We start from the raw sequence: 19,498 nt of genomic DNA on the forward strand, positions 1-19,498 counted from the left end.
TCGGTGACATCATTATAATTCTACAATAATACAAGGAATTTTTTAATTGTCGTTTTTCTTTTTCTTTTTCTTTTTCTCATGGATGCATACCAGTGATACGATTACGAATATTTCTTCGGCGCTGACTTTGATATTGATATTTTAAACAGTATAATGTAAATAAACATTACTGTAGTCATCAATAAACATCTCCTCTGTCTTTCTTTCTTACTAAAAAAATATTTCCTTTACAAATTGCTAAGCAAAATTAAATTGTCATTCAGAGTCTAAATTTGATAAATCTCTATTTCATATACCATATATCTTTTTTCAATAGGTTCTGGTTTAATGTTGATTGGAATACTATCGATTCTCACACAGGGATATTACACACTCGCTGACATTTCATCATTTAGCTTCTATAGAACCGTCGTTTTACGTGTTCCAAAACCAGAAATGTCTTCGAGGGTCTTCGAGAACTGAAGAACCTAAGTGCTGTTCAGAAACTTGAATATCTTCAGAAACCCACAAACATTTTCATTACATTTCCTGAATATGAATGTGCTTAACTATGGTTTGAAAGAACATGTATACGACTTGATGTCTGCTGATGCATTAAAGTCAATCGAAGTTGGTTCGTAACACTGGTTGTGTTCTTTTGATACATGAACAACCTGCTTACAATGCAAAAGTGTATATTGAATATATATATATATACATGGGTTCTTCTAATCATGTACGGGTGGCCCATATACTAAGTAGCCGCAGTCCGCTGTGCAGAGTTGAGTTACGTTCCTTGGGCACGCCAGAAACCTATGATTGTGGGTTCGAATCCCGGTTCGCTATGGTTATGTTTCTAGGTTTGTCAGCACCATATCCGTGCTCGTGGTAAACGTCTGAGACCTGCATCACTTCGGACTTTCCTCCAAAATTAAGCTAGCACGCCCTGATGTAACTGGACTACTGTTAAAAGCGATGTTAAACCCAACTCACTCACACACTGCAACCATTTAATGGCACTGCTATTGGCGACCCTGCAGTCTGCATGCATTCTGTGAAATTGTCATCCACGTTATTATAGGGAAGTTATCGCACCATTTGAAAGAAAAAACGCCAAGTTCGTAGATGTATGACCAGTATGAAAGAGGATCCCAAAACAGATGCAAGAGACTCTCAAAATATGCACCAGCATAACAAGCAAAACAATGGACTAGTTTTATACCTACTACTTCATACAATATGATGATTAATAGTAACATCTGTCATTTATCTTGGTAACTGGTAGATACATCTCATGATCAAATTAGTTTTCGATGTCTATACACATATGTATATGTTTGAAAACGGCTGTATGACAAGGTATGGTGATGCACGAAAACGTATGGCAATGTGCAGCAATGGTTGTCAGTTATGTGTGGCAAGGAATACTGATGTATGCCAATGTATAATGCTAAAAGCGGCGTAAAACCATACTCACTCAGTTTACTTCACTTGATAAAACCTCATGTGGAGACTTTCTAAGATCTTAAAGAATATGACATTATGGGAAGATAGAAAGATTTGTTATGAAAAACATACAAAGTTATGACAGATCTGTGACCGGACGCTGGAGCAAAAGTGTATAAAAAAGGATTTTCTGAATCTTATGTCATTGTATTTCCAAGGTTTCCTTGATAATATGAGCATGTGCGGTGTGCATATCCTTAATGTTGCCTTTCAATTATAGAGTATGTGTCAGTGGCATTTCTGAACTGTTCTTTTGGAACTACTCTCTGTCGCCCCTAGGTTTTATATGTCACGTCCATATTGCATTACTTGTTTATGTGTGACAGACATACCAATATGAACACATTGCCGTTTAGGGACCGACCATATGATATTATGAAGGGCCTAGGATTTTGTATTGAGACTAGATATTTTTTCACCTACAGCTACAAAACCAGGTATTTTGTAATGTAAAACTATGAGCCTTCAATATATTTTTTAAACAAGAATGTAATTATTTTAGCTATCAATCTTTTTTCAATTGTCTGAAGTATACATTTTTTAAGCAAAAAATGGGACAGTTTATTTTTTCGATAAAATACCAGCCGCCTCATCCCCACATACACCCAACACACCGATATCAAATGGTCGGTTCCTTACAAATAAACGATAACTCCTGAGTATTTGCATAAATATGCTTAATGTTTCTATTTCTTTATTTTCTTTCAGAATCACCTCTCATCATAGGAATAGCAGTAATAATAGCCAGTTTTGACAGTATTTCAGAAGTCAACATGGTAAGTCCACATTTTGTGTATTCATTTATTTCAAAGTCTAATGCAACAAAATAATGTATATGAATATTTAGCCCAGATAGCCCCTGCATTAAAAGTGCCATACACTTGTGCGGGTGTCTCAGGAGAATGTTATACGTTCAGCGCATTATCTCATAACAGCTACATTTCAATTACTTATCAGTGTATACGTATAGGGGTCGGGTGTTAAGATTCCCTGAGACGCGTCAATCCGTTGCCTCATTTCAACCTTACCAAAGGGCAGATATATTTCCAAGTCCACAAAAGCAAACTCCATTACGTGAAAATAGTATTGATCTCCTCACAGAATCGTAACGTAAAATAACGTTTACAGCACATCTTGAGCCCCAATAACTTCATTATGCCCGCCGACAACGTCGTATAAACGTTGCTAACTAGGTATAAACGTTGCTGCCAGTTTTCACCGATCGTCTCCAACATAGCTGGTAGCTGTGAGGGAGCGGTGTCTGGTGGAGTTATCAATCAACACTAGTTCACTGCTCTATATTGATCAATGGCCAAACTGATGCATTCTTGTCTCCAGTCGGACATCAAGAATTCCAAATTGCCAAGAACATTTTTAATTGCCCGTTGGCCATTTTCTGGACATGGGTCAATATATTGGCCCAAGGCTAAAGAACTACAGTGACCAGTGGCTATTGCCGAACATTTCTTTCTTCCGTTTTTGGATTAGCCCAGAGGCATGGTGACCATAGATGCGTAGCATAGGTGGATGTTTGTAGGTTAATGAAGATGTACCACTGATTGTAGAGAACGTGCTATGAATATCGACTTCATATATGACATTTTACACAGTCAGTTTTATCAGAATAACACGAGGTTTCACCACCGCCATGGGCTTAATACCCGAAGTCTATGCCCAGAGTACAACCTACAACTAATGATCAGCCAGAAATAAACTCCAAATGGACACTTGCGGATGAAATCCAACGCTTAATCATCATGCTGGTTGATCTGTTGTCATCAGGTCTACAATTTCGTAAGATTAGCATCGTAAGAAGATAAGTTTAAAGAAAATCCCACTTCACGTAATCAATCATTCTAGACTTAACGCTACCGGTGTAAATTACAGTTGAACCCGCCCACATCTTCAGACAGGTAATCGCCTAATACACTACATACACATTCGAATAACGACAAACGAAAGCATATAACAACGTAGGTAAACACAAGGGAAAAGCATACATATTGACTTGGTATCATCCCACGACTACTTTTTTACTAACAGTTAATACATATGTTTATGTCAATGCTCTGGTCCTGTCACTATACCGGAACCCAGACAGAGACCTATCAACAAAATTGCGTTATCGACCTTCCTCGTTTTGTGGCCCGTCGAGCACGTCTCAAGACCCACAACTTAACCTTTGTCGCGTGATGGTGTTTTCCACAGCTAACAGCATGTTGGCGACCAATATCGGACCTGCCACGACCCCAAAAAATCTTTTTGGGATCAATGTTCTTCAGCGCTTCTAGCCTTCCTTGGATCCAACGTATATCTGTGGAATCAGACAGTTTATGCTCACTGGGTGTCCCTTCGGACGCCGTTTGACGTTATTCCTCCATACAACTCAGTTGTAATTCATGTTGAAACTGTGCCCAGCAAAGGTTGAAGACGTCGATTAGATTTGAAGAACACATGTAGAATTGTTCTGTTCTTACTTATCCCGTTTCTGTGTATACATGTAAAATTTAATAAACATATTTACATTTCTGCTGACAGCTATCTCTCTTGAGACGTTATTGTAGAGTGTATTGGCGACTGTGTGTTACGAGAGTGCTGTGATTTGGTTTTGCCGCGTCGACTGGTAGCTTCCAGTAATGATTACACATTGGGAGTATTCATCATCTTACTGGCATAAACTCGGAAGATTTCTGGCTCGAAGAAGGAATTAGGATACGAACAGATGATGGTGCATGAGACACAATTTGGGTAATTACTTCAACCCGTAACATCTTAGTACAGTAAATTTCGAAATAATGATGACGGTTATGGCCTAAAGGCACTTTGTGTCTGAATGTAATTCTTCTTCTTTGAAAGCGCCTTTGCAATGCCATCTGCGATGTAGTGGATGTACCTAGTGGCTGTATATAGGGATACAAGGCTACACATTCTACAAAATCTTTTAAGCCAAGTAGTGACCAAGTCAATATTGGTCTTCGTTGCAATCAGCAATATTACGGCATCCCTATTTGTGTCGTTTCTTACCTTAAGCTGGAGGTACTAAGGACCAATTCTGTTTCTATTATCAACAGAGTTCGGCCAAATGAGGTTTTACCAACCCTCCAGTCCTATTACGGCACCACGAATTGGCTTTACATAAGTGACTTACCAATTTGGGAATCAAAACCAGGGCTTCAGCTTGACGAGTCACCACATTAGCTAATTGGCTACTGCGTCGCCTCAATTCATACACGATCATGTACAATGTGATTATGCATTATTGTCTCAAGACAAATTCGTTTATTCCCAAACTTTTCGAAATATCTTTGCATACAGACTGATTTGGCATTTAAAGGGCTTTACTTTTTGCTCAAAATGTGATCATAAATTTAATAACAAAGCGAATACGTTATCTTATGAATAATTCAATTATATGTTCAGTCATAGTATTTACATTATAAAATGAGATTACACAAACTTTTAAATCTGCTTTACATCACCGAAACACGTTGGTAATATCAATTCTCAGTTGACTTTGGTGATTTCAAAACTACATCCGGCTTTGAACAAAACCCCAGTAACCCATGCTGGAGATCGGATACGAAGGTCAAACTCGGGGACTTATTTGATTGAATGTTATCGCGCACTGTCGCCCTGGGTCGATGCTCATAATACTGATCACTGGATTGTTTGGTCATACGTCTGGCTATTATTTATGGGCCGCCGTCTTGTAACTTAAACATATCTGTGTGCAGCGTTTGACAAACAATTACTCCGTCAATAACTCAAGTGACAAAACAAAACAGTACGTCACATGCGGTAGTTGCTATTCAAATGATAGAAAACCTATAATACCTACTGCTGAGCGGAGCTGCTATTTTGCTATTTTGCTATTACTTGTCCTATCTCAGGTTGAGAAAAGATGGCTTGGCGTATTTCGCGACTGTAATTTCAATTATTCCAGACATTTTTAAACCAAAAGGAAAAGTCTGGCATTAGTTGCATACAGTGAAACCCCGTATATCCGGAAACCTCATCTTTTGGCCGAGTACTGTGGGGACTTCAGCTTTAAATTAAAGGGACTACACTTTATACCAATGATTCTATGTATCTGCCGACAGCATACAATGTTGATTAACAGTATACAAAAAAACTCGTGTATTTCCTACGTTCTACTATTCCTGCAAGGGTAGTCAGAATCATCATAGGTTTTGTAGACAATGTTAGTTCAGGCACTCATTACTGCAAGGGTAGTCACTGAATGTTAGCTTAGGCACTCATTACTGCAAGGGTAGCCACTGAATGTTAGTTCAGGCACTCATTACTGCAAGGGTAGCCACTGAATGAGAGTTCAACCACTCATTACTGTAAGGGTAGCTTCTGAATGTTAGTTCAGGCACTTATTACTGCAAGGGTAGCCACTGAATGTTAGTTCAACCACTCATTACTGCAGGGATAGCCACTGAATGTTAGTTCAACCACACATTACTGCAGGGGTAGCCACTGAATGTTAGTTCAACCAGTCATTACTGCAGGGGTAGCCACTGAATGTTAGTTCAACCACTCATTACTGTAAGGGTAGCCACTGAATGTTAGTTCAGGCACTCATTACTGCAAGGTTAGCCATTGAATGTTAGCTCAGGCACTCATTACTGTAAGGGTAGCCACTGAATGTTAGTTCAGGCACTCATTACTGTAAGGGTAGCATCTGAATGTTAGTTGAGGCACTCATTACTGTAAGGGTAGCCACTGAATGTTAGTTCAACCACTCATTACTGCAGGGGTAGCCACTGAATGTTAGTTCAACCACTCATTACTGCAGGGGTAGCCACTGAATGTTAGTTCAACCACTCATTACTGCAGGGGTAGCCACTGAATGTTAGTTCAACCACTCATTACTGTAAGGGTAGCCACTGAATGTTAGTTCAGGCACTCATTGCTGCAAGGTTAGCCATTGAATGTTAGCTCAGGCACTCATTACTGCAAGGGTAGCCACTGAATGTTAGTTCAACCACTCATTACTGCAGGGGTAGCCACTGAATGTTAGTTCAACCACTCATTACTGTAAGGGTAGCCACTGAATGAGAGTTCAACCACTCATTACTGTAAGGGTAGCCACTGAATGAGAGTTCAACCACTCATTACTGTAAGGGTAGCCACTGAGTGTTAGTTCAGGTACTCATAACTGCAAGGGTAGCCACTGAATGTTAGTTCAGGCACTCATTACCGCAAGGGTAGTCACTATCATCATGAGTTGTGTAGACAATGTTTCTTTAATCACTCATAACTACAAGGGTAGCCACTATCATCATGAACTGAGGAGACACTGTTAGTTCAGCCACACATTACCGCAAGGGTTGCCACTACCATCATGAGATGTGGAGACACTGTTAGTTCAGCCACACATTACCGCAAGGGTAGCCACTATCATCATGAGATGTGGAGACACTGTTAGTTCAACCACTCATTACTGCCAGGGTTGCCACTATCATCATGAGTTGTGTAGACACTGTTAGTTCAGCCACACATTACCGCAAGGGTAGCCACTATCCTCATGAACTGATGAGACACTGTTAGTTCAGCCACACATTACCGCCAGGGTTGCCACTATCATCATGAGTTGTGTAGATACTGTTTGTTCAACCACTCATTATTGCAAGGGTTGCCACTATCATCATGAGTTGTGTAGACAATGTTTGTTCAGCCACCCATTGACAGGATAACATAATAGTTCCTCACGATAAGGTTGCCATTGTTCAAAGAACTGTGGTTTGTTTTTGAAGTATCTGGTGATAATGATTTATTTCAACATCTCGTGGAGCGAGATAAATCGAAAGTGATGTGTATCACAGCTCTCGGTAAAACCATTGAAAGGTCAACATTGATAAACCTCCCTCACACTACAGGGATTTGCAAACAGTGGAGATCTAATGTTCTCATAACCATGCCACGATACAGAATTAATGTCTGTGCAGCCATCTCATATCCGCTGAGATTTCAGAGCAAAATAGGCCCACAGTACCCTATTCTGGATGCAAGAGACGTCGGAATTTGCGTGGTTACAATGCGCGACCTGGTTGATTGTGTCATCATGACCCGACTGAGTGGGTCGTTTGCAAATTCTATTGTGCACAGGACTGTATGCTCCAGACTGTATTATGTACAAGATTTTATTATATGGCAGTAATACCTGCAACATAAGACAACATCTCCTCTCTCACTTACTCTCACCATCTTTCATCAATCCATTCTTAGCTTCACTCTCTCACTCAGAAAGAATACAATACAGTTCTTGCATCTAAAGACAAATATTCCTTTTTAAGCCTCATCTGATGTAAAATAAATATGGCTGTTTGGATAACAACATGATCATTTCGTTCAGATTACATGATTCGTAACCATTGGTTCAAGGGTTTTTATGTTTGTAAAATGTCTCTATCCTACAATGTTTGCCCAATTTATCTCCTCTATGCAGGCGCATGTTTAATGCATGTTCGCCTGATTCTTGTTCGCTATTCTAGCTGTCAGTGATGTGTTCTCACGGTGACTGATGTGGGCGTATCAAGCATGCATCGTTGATGAAGGCAAAGACTAGGCCACTGACCTTACGTGTAATGCGGAGGTGCCATGACCTCATCCCACAGCATTTACATCCACGTTCTGCAGCCAGAATCACGTGTTTGTTCAGCTAATAGTAGCAATTACCTAACAATAGTCTTTGAATTTGATCCCAAATGGTAGAAAAATATCAACTTTTAGAACATTCTAATTACTATTCCTTTCTTCCTATCAAATTGGCTACAGGTTTGGCAGCTCTACTGATTTGGTACAAACTGTTGGAGACCTTAAGTACTCAGTGGGCATATGAACACAGGATCAACATTTTCCGCACACATGCAAAGGTTCGTGTCGGGTGAGAAGTAGGTCTTGAGAGACTGTCACCGAGCCCCTCACATCCCATGAAGGGCAATGGCCGTAGATGGGAGAAGTCCCTATTTGATTTCGTTAATTCAAGCCCGGTCTGTAGAGCTGAATCTAATATCAGATATCGCCCAGGACAATTTACAGAATAGGGCAAGACAATTATATTTGTGCAGTAGTGTTGTAATGCACCAGTCGCTTCCCGTCTAGACTTTTGGGTATTATTGAGAGAAAACATGGCACGCATGAGAGTATCCCAATGAAGATGGCGTTGCATATCTAGTGTTGTCTTGTTAGGTCTTTCCGGAAGTCGACCGAAAACTGGCGTCGGTTGTCATGACAGTGGGTGCTTATTTTACACCCATTGGCTAGGGTTCCGATGTGAATATCAGTTTCTGGATGGGTGAGACAAGGATCTGTACCATGTGCACAAATCTGACTTAATCTGATTTAGTTATTATTGGCGAATATCAGTTGACTGATATCCTGATGATTACTTGGACAAAGACATACTATATCTTCCTCATTATCTCCAACCGGTGAACACACACAGTAAAAATACCGTTGCGAGGTTACCTTAATACTAAAACTGACGTATGCTGCTAATAATGGGTTGAACGAGTCTGTGCGTGTTTGCTTGTTTTTATTCTTTTATAACGCAATCATGTGTCTCTATCGGTATGTGTGGCATATATGATCTTCGTTATTATTTAATATGGAACAGGTTGTAAAGTGGTTTAGGAGTTGATTCCTCACACCGATGAACTTCCCCTAAAGGATGCCAGCTAAGAAGCTTCATCAACATTTTATTGCTCTAGAACGTCGGGACCGCGTCCATGGTCTAATGCTAGAGCGTCCGCCCGGTTTTCGATCCCCGGCCGCCTTCTGCCAAAAGACGTTAAAAGATGGTACTTGTTGTTATCCTGCCTGGCGCTCGGCATTACGGGGTTAAAACAAGGATTGTTCGGACTAGAACAAGCACACACACACACAATCACACAAATACACATGTGCGTGCACGTTGCTATATAAGTGCAATAATCGTTGACGCGACGTTAAACCCTCACCTCACCTCTCATACATCGGCATAATCACGTACTCACTTAGCATTAATATATATATATATATATATATATATATATATATATATATATATATATATAGATAGATAGATAGATAGATAGATAGATAGATAGATAAACAGGTTTATACCTAGGTTTATATGTCAGCATTTACAAACATGCACCTACATAAATAATACAAAAGAATATCAGACTTGATTGTGAAATAATTTTCCAACCAGGGTTATTTGTCAATGATGATTCGTAACGAACGATGACAAGGTGATAGAGACGTCAGTCAACTTAACCGGAAGCTTCAGACAATAAAGACATTATAATAGTTCTATTCACAGCAAGCAATCAATACCTTATCAAACATAATCCATTCCACGTGTTCCAGGGTTACGTATAGACCACATTCATCACAAGGATAAGTACAAATTACCGCGGATGAGCACTTTTATCCTGAAAATCACGATGACCCAGAGACTTGTGGAGTATCAACCATCCGTGTCTCGCATAGCCGCCTCGAGGGACGAAAGGAATCTGATTGATCCATATATATGTTCTAAGGAAGGGCTGCCTGGAGCTACTAATTATCCCATCCCGTCGGTGGACTACCGAATCGATGGACCCTTGACCACTGGTCAGTGTTCATTTACAAGATATCGAAGACAATCTCGGAGTTAGGATCAGGAGATTTTCTCAAATTATTTTGTTCATCTCTCTGAGACGATGTAACCTTATGTAGTAAATGCGGATACACTTGCTCCCTAACGCGGTATCGTGAAGGCGAAAATAGTTGCTTAAGCTCCCACAACGGTCATAAATCTCGTCTCCCTTGTTGACAAAAAGAGTTCATTTAGACGTTAGCACATTCCAGTGTTATTGGTAGACCACTAAATCAGGCAACGAGTGTTTAATCTGATAGGTTTGATGGCAAACCAATCTCGCATTCTTGGGACTCGCATATTCTCAGAAGTGTCTGGAAATTGATTCAAATTGACATGGCAAATTTAAACATGTATGGAATGTAAACTGCTTGTGAAAATGATTTGAGGTTTCTAAATATTCTTATAGTTTGTTAAAAGATGCATTCGATTATGAGAATATACTTTTTGTTGGTAGCAGTTTGAGAACAAGCTTTATTGGAAATGCCCAGAAAACGGATGTCAGGGGCATTTAACCATTCGTCCAAACATAGTCGTTACCGCGTCCACACAAGTGCCGTCCTCAGCTCTATACAACTTTATTACAGTTATCAACCTCAGGCATATAACGCCCAGACACATATATCATATTTATTAATAGTTCACCATCAATCTTGGATAAAAAAATAATAATGCACTGCGGTATACGTACGTTTATCGTTGGCGTCGTACTGTTAGCTGTTGCAATCAATTTGGCTCAAGCGGACCATTTTCAAATCAGTCATTGAGTGTAGTTTTAATCCGCTTTTAGCAATGTTCCAGCCATAACGCGGTGAGTCACCACGAATGTACTTTACACATTATGTCTTTTGTGGGGAATGGAACCTTGTTTTCGGTGTGACGAGCTAAAGCTATTACCACTGCTCTACCCCATCACCACACCTTAGAATAACAGGTGAGGTGAAGTGAAATGGGGTTTAACGTCAGGTCGTAGGTATTGCAGTTATATAGCGATATTCGTGCACGTGTGTATTTGTGACTGCTTGTATTAGTCCGGACTATTTTTATAGTTCTAGCTCACTGAGATACCATGTCGCAATTTAACATGAATACCCCACTCGGATCCAGTGTACTGACTCCGGTCCGACCAATCCTTGGTTTAGCCCCTTAATGCCGAGCGCCAGACAGGGTAACGACAATACCCATCTCTCAACGTCTTTTAGTATGACGCGGCCGGGGATCGAACTCCGGACCTTGCGCTCTCCGGGCAGACGCTCTACCACTATACCACGGAAGCGGACTTTAGAATAAAAAATACTATTGATGAACTTAAAGGTATGAACGCGCATGATACGATGTTGTGTAATTGACTGGGTTATGATGTTAGATGTTTTCCAACAAAGAAACGAGATCGGGGGAGGGGGAGGGTGGTATTAGGGGGAATGCGTGAAAAACATCCTCCGGTTTCACTCCACAAAATCGTTTAAGCGCTGCAAAACTTTCTGCAAGGATATCACAGCACACCTACCATCACAGCTCTACCTCCTCGAAATATGAAACGGTCGGCCCGTATATTTTATTGTTTGTATGTTGTTTAACGCCGCACTCAGCAATATTCCAGCTACATAACGGTGTTCTGTAAATAATCTAGTCTGGACCAGACAATCAAATGTTTGATATCATGAGCATCGATCCACGCAATTGGGATACGATTACATGCATAAACCACGTCAGCGAGCCTGACCACCCCATCCCGGCCCGTAAGTGGTAGATTTGATCGATGTAAGGTGTAAATATGATCATTGCCAACTGTAATATGACTGACATCCCGTATCCCTTTGTCTCTCTTTTCTTCTATACGCCAAGGAAATTAAATGTTTACCATTTAAAATATTGTTTGTTATCATTTCTGGAAAAGTGCCTGCCCATGTTAACAACATGACACGTCTCCGAGGGAACCTCGCTTGTGAATGATTGACGCCGTGATGGTCATAAACAGCTGACAAGATACGTTTTTTTATAATTATGTATGATGTCTTTTCACGTATCTAATTGCAGAAATAAAAAAATTAATTAGTAGCGCTTAAAACTTTTATATACGGCACTGGTGAATCTAATAGTAAGGAACGATAGATGTGGAAAAACCTTGGAAGGTAACATCGTTGTTTTTTACGGAGTATGAGACATGGATAAATGCCCTCTTCCATCATCGGGGTCCCAGGTCGATGTCAGGACCACGTAATCTATTCCCAGAACCCGAAAAAGCACGTCTCTCAAAGATTTGATTCCGACGATGCATCAACGGGAATCCATATAGATATAAAAATTCAAATGAGAATGTAGCCAGCTGCACCATCTGAAGGCTGGGATATAAAGAAATCCATCTATTTCCTGTTTCAAAGAAACAGAACTCCCTGATCTTGAACACCGCGGTTCAAGTTGTTTCCATAAGAACGCCGTGCCCTTCGAGAGGTCTGTCAGAAAACTTTACCCCAGGAAAACCTCAAAACTTGGGGAAATGAGTGATAGGCAATGTTGGTGACTTACCATACCTTGTCGTGGATGTTCCAGCTCGGGATAATGTGATCAACCCGCTTCATCGAAGAGATGATGAATATTCTACAAGAGTCAAATCTATTAGTCACAATTGAGGCCATGGCTCGGAGAAGAGCCGCATTTGCATCCGTGTTTAAATTTCATTTGGCAGAGTGGATGGGGACCTTGTAAGGGGCATGTAGCGGTGCCAATGATGAAAATAATGTCAACTAGCTGTCTCTGAAATGTTGTTAGGTAGATGTAGCATCTGGAATGGTTTGGGGTCTTCTTAAACAAAATGTTTCTGGTAAAGAGGCAGAGCTTTGCGACAAAGTTCCTGTAGCAATTTAAACGTCAAGGTTTGCACTCGGGCCTCAGTGAGTGAGTGAGTTGGGTTTAACGCCGCTTTTAACAGTATTCCAGTTATATCATGGCGTGTCAGCTTAATGTGGTAGTAAAGCCCGAAGTGATACAGGCCTCAGACGTTTACCACTTCGGTGAAACCCACGAGCACGGGTATGGTGCTGACAAAACCTAGAAACATAATCGGGGCGAACCGGGATTCGAACCCACAATCATAGGTTTCTGGCGTGCCCAAGGGACCCAACCTTAGACGACTTGCAGGCCTCAGTAAAGCTTTCAAAAGGTTTTATGTTGGCCATGTGGGTGGCATTTCCAAAATTTGACGCATCAGTGACAAAAAATGATGTTCCCGTGTGAACAGTTGACTTGTCTTGCATGTGTTTGTGACAGGCGCCATCGGAAGGACAGGATACGCTTACCTTTTATCGCGTACACCCAGTATCACCACCATTTGATAGTGATTCATTAACACATGCTTACGATACAATCGGAATTTTAATGGACTCCGTTTCAGCAGAGATTTCTTATGAATACGGAAAGGTTTTGTCGCTTTATTATTATTCTACACGCTTAAAACCACTTTGGATGATCCATGTCGCGTCTGTCTTTGATATTGTCGCATTTCAATACTTAAGGGAGATTTTCATAGCCGTTAAAGCCAATAAGATCTTGAACATTTTCTTCTGTGGTAGTTCATGTTTCCTTTGGATGTTGAAATCAAATTATTTGGATGTCAGTAATGCGCGTCACATCACATCAGTATTTAAGCGTATAATACTTCTCATGGGGTTTAATAGCCATCGTCGAGGAGAAATCGGAAAAAAATCTGAGCCTCAATTATGATTCATTGTTTAAACTGAAGGACTACCGTATTTTAGGAAATTGACAATACTACGACAGCTATGGATAACCTTTCTTTTATCTTGCATCAAATCAAGTGCGATTTCTGGCAGCATCTATTTACCGTCTACAATCTGCATAAGTTCGTAACTTGACATTCATCAAAGGAACTATCATGCCATACCTTGACAACCCAATTTCACGTTTCCATAATCCATGGTCAAAAAGAAACTATTCGATGATGGATTCTGCTTTTGATGGGTTCCTTGGTGCAACCAACCGAAGACAAGTCATATGTTGAATTGAGAAACAAGCACCCAGGTCAGTAACTGTCCTGACCCAGAAAATCTGGAACCTCTATTCTGGTGGTGACTTTGCCCCATCCAACCCCCTGACTGTTCAATAAAACAATATCGATGTGAAAGATGGCTTCGCTAATCATTTTCGATGTTATCAACACCCTTCCACGTTCGGGAAATCCCACATTTGAATGTCCAATTGCTTAAAGTATCAGTTGAGGATAACGGAATGGAATATTCTGTATTGATCATAATGGCCGCGTGGTATGTGATGAATGCTTCTTGAAGGATGTTATCTCACGATAAACAGTTATAATCGAACAGTGCAGTGAAGACATTGTTGACAGCTCTGTCTTGGTTGCTTGATAGAAATACCAGCACCTTTAACATCGCATTTAAAGAACAAAGAAATTGAAATCTACAAGTCAACAATATAATCTTTATTTACACTATACTCTTCAAAGTAAGTAGGGGATACCCGCACCTAACTGGATTTCCAAACTTGAAAGAGATATTAGTTTCTCATAGTAGTTGTATGATAATAATGAACGAATTCGGAACACATTTCAACCGGTCGTGAAGATGTTATGACCGCCAACAATACTGTAGGACGATTGGGTAAGTTTGGTTATTTCAAAGTTGACGTTTTTGGATCAGTAGTGCGTAATACAAAACTTCCTTAACACGACGAGGCATACTGCTGATGAGTCTCCCAATGGCGATTTTAGGGAGTCTGTCCCACTCCTCTTGCAACGCGTGGCCAAGTTCAGCCAACGTGGTCGGCGGCCTACGACGTTGACGCACGCGTCTCCCTATCAGTTCCCAGACGCGTTCTTTAAGGGAAAGGCCTGGGCTCATTGTGGCCATGGTACTCCTGGTGTGCTGGATGAGTTTAGCCTTGACGATTCGTACACGGAAAGACATAACGTCGACCAACACGCCTTGCAAAGAGTGTCAGTATGTTGTCGCGAGAGTACTGACCAGTCCTTGCACAGTATTGAGTGGGGTTCGCTCAGAGATAGTGATGGCACCCGCCAATATAACCAATCCACCGCCGAATCTGTCATGAGCTCTCGGGTAGACATTTGCTTGACGTTCACGTCGCCAGACAGGACCGCGTCCATTAACGAAGTGTACTATGAATCAGGACTAATCTGAAAACATGACACATTGTCTGAACCGTAACTGGGATTATATGGCAAAAGAAAAATGTCCCAGAACATTGTTGAAAGAATAATTGTACTTCAAACTGTTGGAAAAAAATGAAAACTGTCCGTCTCAAAAACTGCAAGGTTTCAAGGTGTTTTTCTTGAAAGATGTTCCGGCTTATTTAATTAAAACACTATCTGGTTTTGCAGCTGTGGGTAAAAACATCTCAAGACAAAAATCCACACGTAAGGAAACAATCAAAGCTCAGACGTGTTGATCATTGCTAATACTGTAAACACCATACCCAGTGTAGTCCAGATAGGTCACATATATACTAGCCATGGAGGCGAAAGTCAGTTCACAGAAGACATCAGTTGTTAATACCGAAAAAGACCATATGTTATGGAGCAGATAGGTCACGTATATCTACCCATGAAGGCAATAGTCAGTGCCCTGAAGACGTCAACTGCTAATATGTGAAGACCTTCCAGACAGATCAACGTTCACGTCCATGTAAGCGGTTCATTCGAACGTTGGCTATGTGACATTAGGATTCCTATAAATATAAATAAAATCCAGAAAAATAATTTAGTATGGTGCTTGTATATTTAAAGATTTAGATAAGCTCGTACATGACTTTCATATATGAATACATAATGCCTTTAAGATCGCTGACTCAGTGTGCTGGCGATTACGTGTCTCACTCGGAAAGTGTTGGTTCGAATCTGCCATGGGACTCAACCCCCAAAAGTACCAGAATTTGTACTTAACTAAGGAAGAGTAATCTCAAATAGAACACTTGTTACCTTCACATGGGAGTGAGAAGCCACTATATTAGTATGTTAACCGTGATGTTGGAAGGATATTCACATAGTGTGATATTATCGGGATACACAAAGTGAAAGTGGTCGTTTTTCCTTGACACACATTTATGCTTTCAATGATGGTATTGTAGCAGAGTATGTCAGCACCAGCCGCAATGAAGACAGAGAACCCAGCATACTTCATTGCCTGATGCATGCAGTGATGTCTGCATACTCATTCAGCGACTTGAAATTACGTTCAAATCCATGCCTATGCTGTTGTTAGTGAGAATATGGCTCAGTTTGGATTGGTTGATCAAAGTTCCGCATGACTTGGTTTCTGCTAAACCAGTACTCAAAACATATTTATTGAATATTTGGTCTAAACTAATTACTTTGATAAATTGGTCGCTATATTGCTAAGATATTGCCGTTGCTACGTTAAATATTAACTCACTTACTGATAAATAGGCCAAACAAAGTATAATAGTTAATGAAGCTATACCAAGGATATTTAGGACAATAATACTATTTACATATACATTTAATTACTAATACAATCGACCGCCTCCGTAGTCTTGTGGAAGAGCGTCTGCCCAGAGAGCGGTGGTTCGATCCCCAGCCGCGTCATACCAAAAGACGTTAAAAGATAGTACTTGTTGTGACCCTGTCTCGTGCTTGGCATTAAGGGGATAAAACAAGGACTGGTCGGCTCGGTGTCAGTATACTGTGTCTGAGTGAGGTAGCACTATAAATCGGCATCAGTCCGGACTAGTACAAGCAGCCACACACGTGCATGCACGTCGCTATATAAGTGCAATAATCGTTAAACCCCATTTCACCTCACCTCACTAATACAATCTGATTAATCTGTTGCCATGACTGTCAATTCTTTTCAATTATTGCATGTTGAATCATATCCTCTTTTGATCTGTTGACAGGATTACACCATTACCATGTACTTAAACCAATACTGGCGTGATGACCGTCTCCAGTTCTCGGGCGGCAACGAGAGTATGACGCTCACGGGAGAATTTGCCGAGAGGATATGGGTACCTGACACGTTTCTGGCCAATGACAAAAACTCATATCTTCATGATGTCACAGAAAAAAATAAAATGATTCGTCTCTATGCCAACGGATCAATCGTTTATGGAATGAGGTGAGTTTTTGAGCAAACTCTGAAATGCATTCCAGCCTACATTCAATAATTAAAGCTCCATCGTCAAAATTGCATTCCCCGAAACGAATGAATTTGAATGTCGTAGCATTATCAATTTTCTAAATCTAAAGGAATGCAATCCAAGACATCAGTTGTGTCTTATCAAGCACGTTGGAAAATCGCAAATGAAATGCTCTAAAATGGAATTCTTTGTATTAACCGTTTTCTTATTCAAGGTGTGTATCAGTTAATGATTTATCCAATTCTGTAAATACGTTCAGAACGGCTTACCTTAAACACTGTATCTGCATTTTAAAGATTATTACACTTATCATCAACCGCGTACAATTCTCCAATTGTCGTTAAGATCTATCTCCTAAAGACTAATGTTTCAAGGTTTACCAAAGTATCGCAGAGAGGTCACGAGGAACTATCTCTAACGATGATTCCTTCCGTTTACAGGAGTTGTCAATGTAATCAATATGAAACCTCTTTTCTAACACGAAAAGCTACGATTGCTTTATTCAGTCTCAAATGTTTTCTTTGATGTTAAATCACGTTTAAGTGGATGCTTGAAAAATGCATTGATTTCTCGCTAAAGATCCTGAAAGTTTGCAAAGTCCCCAACTCAATCCGTTTGAATCAAGAGGCCACTGCTTGTTTGAGGTCACTAAAGACATTTGCAAAGGAAACCATATTTCTGTTGGTTTATGTGACCTTGTAAGATCTTACAGACGTCCTTAGTATGGTATAATAGCTGATATTTAGCATTTACATTTGCTTTATTCATAACGTGCATCACAATGGCATGACAGAGCTGAAGAAATATCATTTAAAGTTGACATATGTTTAGAGAAGTGAAATATCATTTGCCTTATACTTATGCAAAGCAGACCATGTCACATGAAAGGGCACCTAGTGCAAACTCTTATCGGTGTGACAGAGCAGACATGTCACATGAAAGGTCACCTAGTGACAGCTCATATAGATGTGCCAGAGCCGACGGTGCTACATGAATGGTCAGCGGAGTACAGCTCATATCGATGAGACAACAGTTCTGTCCATATTCTAACTGGAACATTTCTGATGCGGCGTAAAATGATATTCGTTCATTCTAACACATGTGTAAAATGGAGGTTTTAAATTGAATTTTCAGATGAACAAATTAACGCTTTTTCAATCAAATTTGACAACATAGCTTTACAAATTGATATTTTGTTTAGGAAATGTATAATCTAACCATTCTTTTTTTTAGGAATTCATTCAGAGTAACACAGCAAACTCTGATTAAACACTCAATATCTGTTAGCAATTGAGTTGTCTTTTCTCAGCGGAGACTTTTTTCTGTTCTATTTCGAAAACCAATTCCAAGCTTGTTTCGTGAATTGCAGGATGCCGTGGTTGATTCTTGTATCTTTAATTGTTTCCAGGTTCACGACAACCCTGGCATGTATGATGGATTTACATAATTATCCCCTCGACCAGCAAAAGTGTTCAGTTGAGATTGAAAGTTGTAAGTACAACCATACTGACAGTTGAAATAGATTCGATTTAATCAAGACTCTTGCTTCTCAACCATGAGGCTGGAAACAGAAAAATATTCATTGCGACATGCCTCACCTACACTAGTACGTGTTGGGAGAAACCTAACGTTCAAGAAAACATTTTTTCGTGTTATTTTCATAGAACTCTACATTTTCTTTGATCTTCTCGTCCTGTTTTTGTACGTCTGGGGTGCGCTTCCTACAACGGCTACTTTGAAACAGAATATGTTTTTAGCAGTAAACACATTTCCTTGCTCAGTGTGTTATATCTTCATGCCGAGTATTTTTCTCTGTTTTGATTACCTCCCAAAGGCACAAATGCCATCGGGATATTGAATCTTTGTGGCACGTTCGTGGATATATATGTTAATATATATTGGGATGTTAGTACGACCAATGTTTCTACAGAAATAGGTGTCCATACTATAATTGGGTATACATGAGTATACCCAATTATATCCAATTTTTCATTTCATGTCATTTGTTTATAGTTATCTTATTTCAATACATGAATATATTTTTAAACAAGGACTATTCTTTTTTTCTAAAAATAAGCTAAATGTTGACAATGAACTTAACGTGTTGTACAAACAAGTTAAATATATACTTTGAGACTTTCGAGAGTAAACATGTGAATACTGGGAAACTCACAATCTCGAGATATCGGTCTACATTTTAACCCCGACGGAATCCTTATCGTTACAATG

The 19,498-nt window shown here is 40.0% G+C and overlaps 1 protein-coding gene across 1 annotated transcript in view; it reads left to right on the top strand.

Moving 5' to 3' along the window:
* Window positions 1-19,498, top strand: part of LOC124133680 (gamma-aminobutyric acid receptor subunit beta-like) — a 75,957-nt gene that overhangs the window by 23,099 nt on the left and 33,360 nt on the right. Inside the window, exons 3-5 of the mRNA XM_046498141.2 lie at window positions 2,194-2,261; window positions 17,027-17,247; window positions 18,678-18,760. Of these exons, the coding sequence (XP_046354097.1) occupies window positions 2,194-2,261; window positions 17,027-17,247; window positions 18,678-18,760 (372 nt within the window). The remainder of the gene's footprint in view (window positions 1-2,193; window positions 2,262-17,026; window positions 17,248-18,677; window positions 18,761-19,498) is intronic.

The sequence above is a fragment of the Haliotis rufescens genome, unplaced genomic scaffold (assembly GCF_023055435.1).
Source record: "Haliotis rufescens isolate VD_foot unplaced genomic scaffold, xgHalRufe1.0.p SCAF_7, whole genome shotgun sequence".
Classification (NCBI taxonomy): Eukaryota; Metazoa; Mollusca; class Gastropoda; order Lepetellida; family Haliotidae; genus Haliotis; species Haliotis rufescens.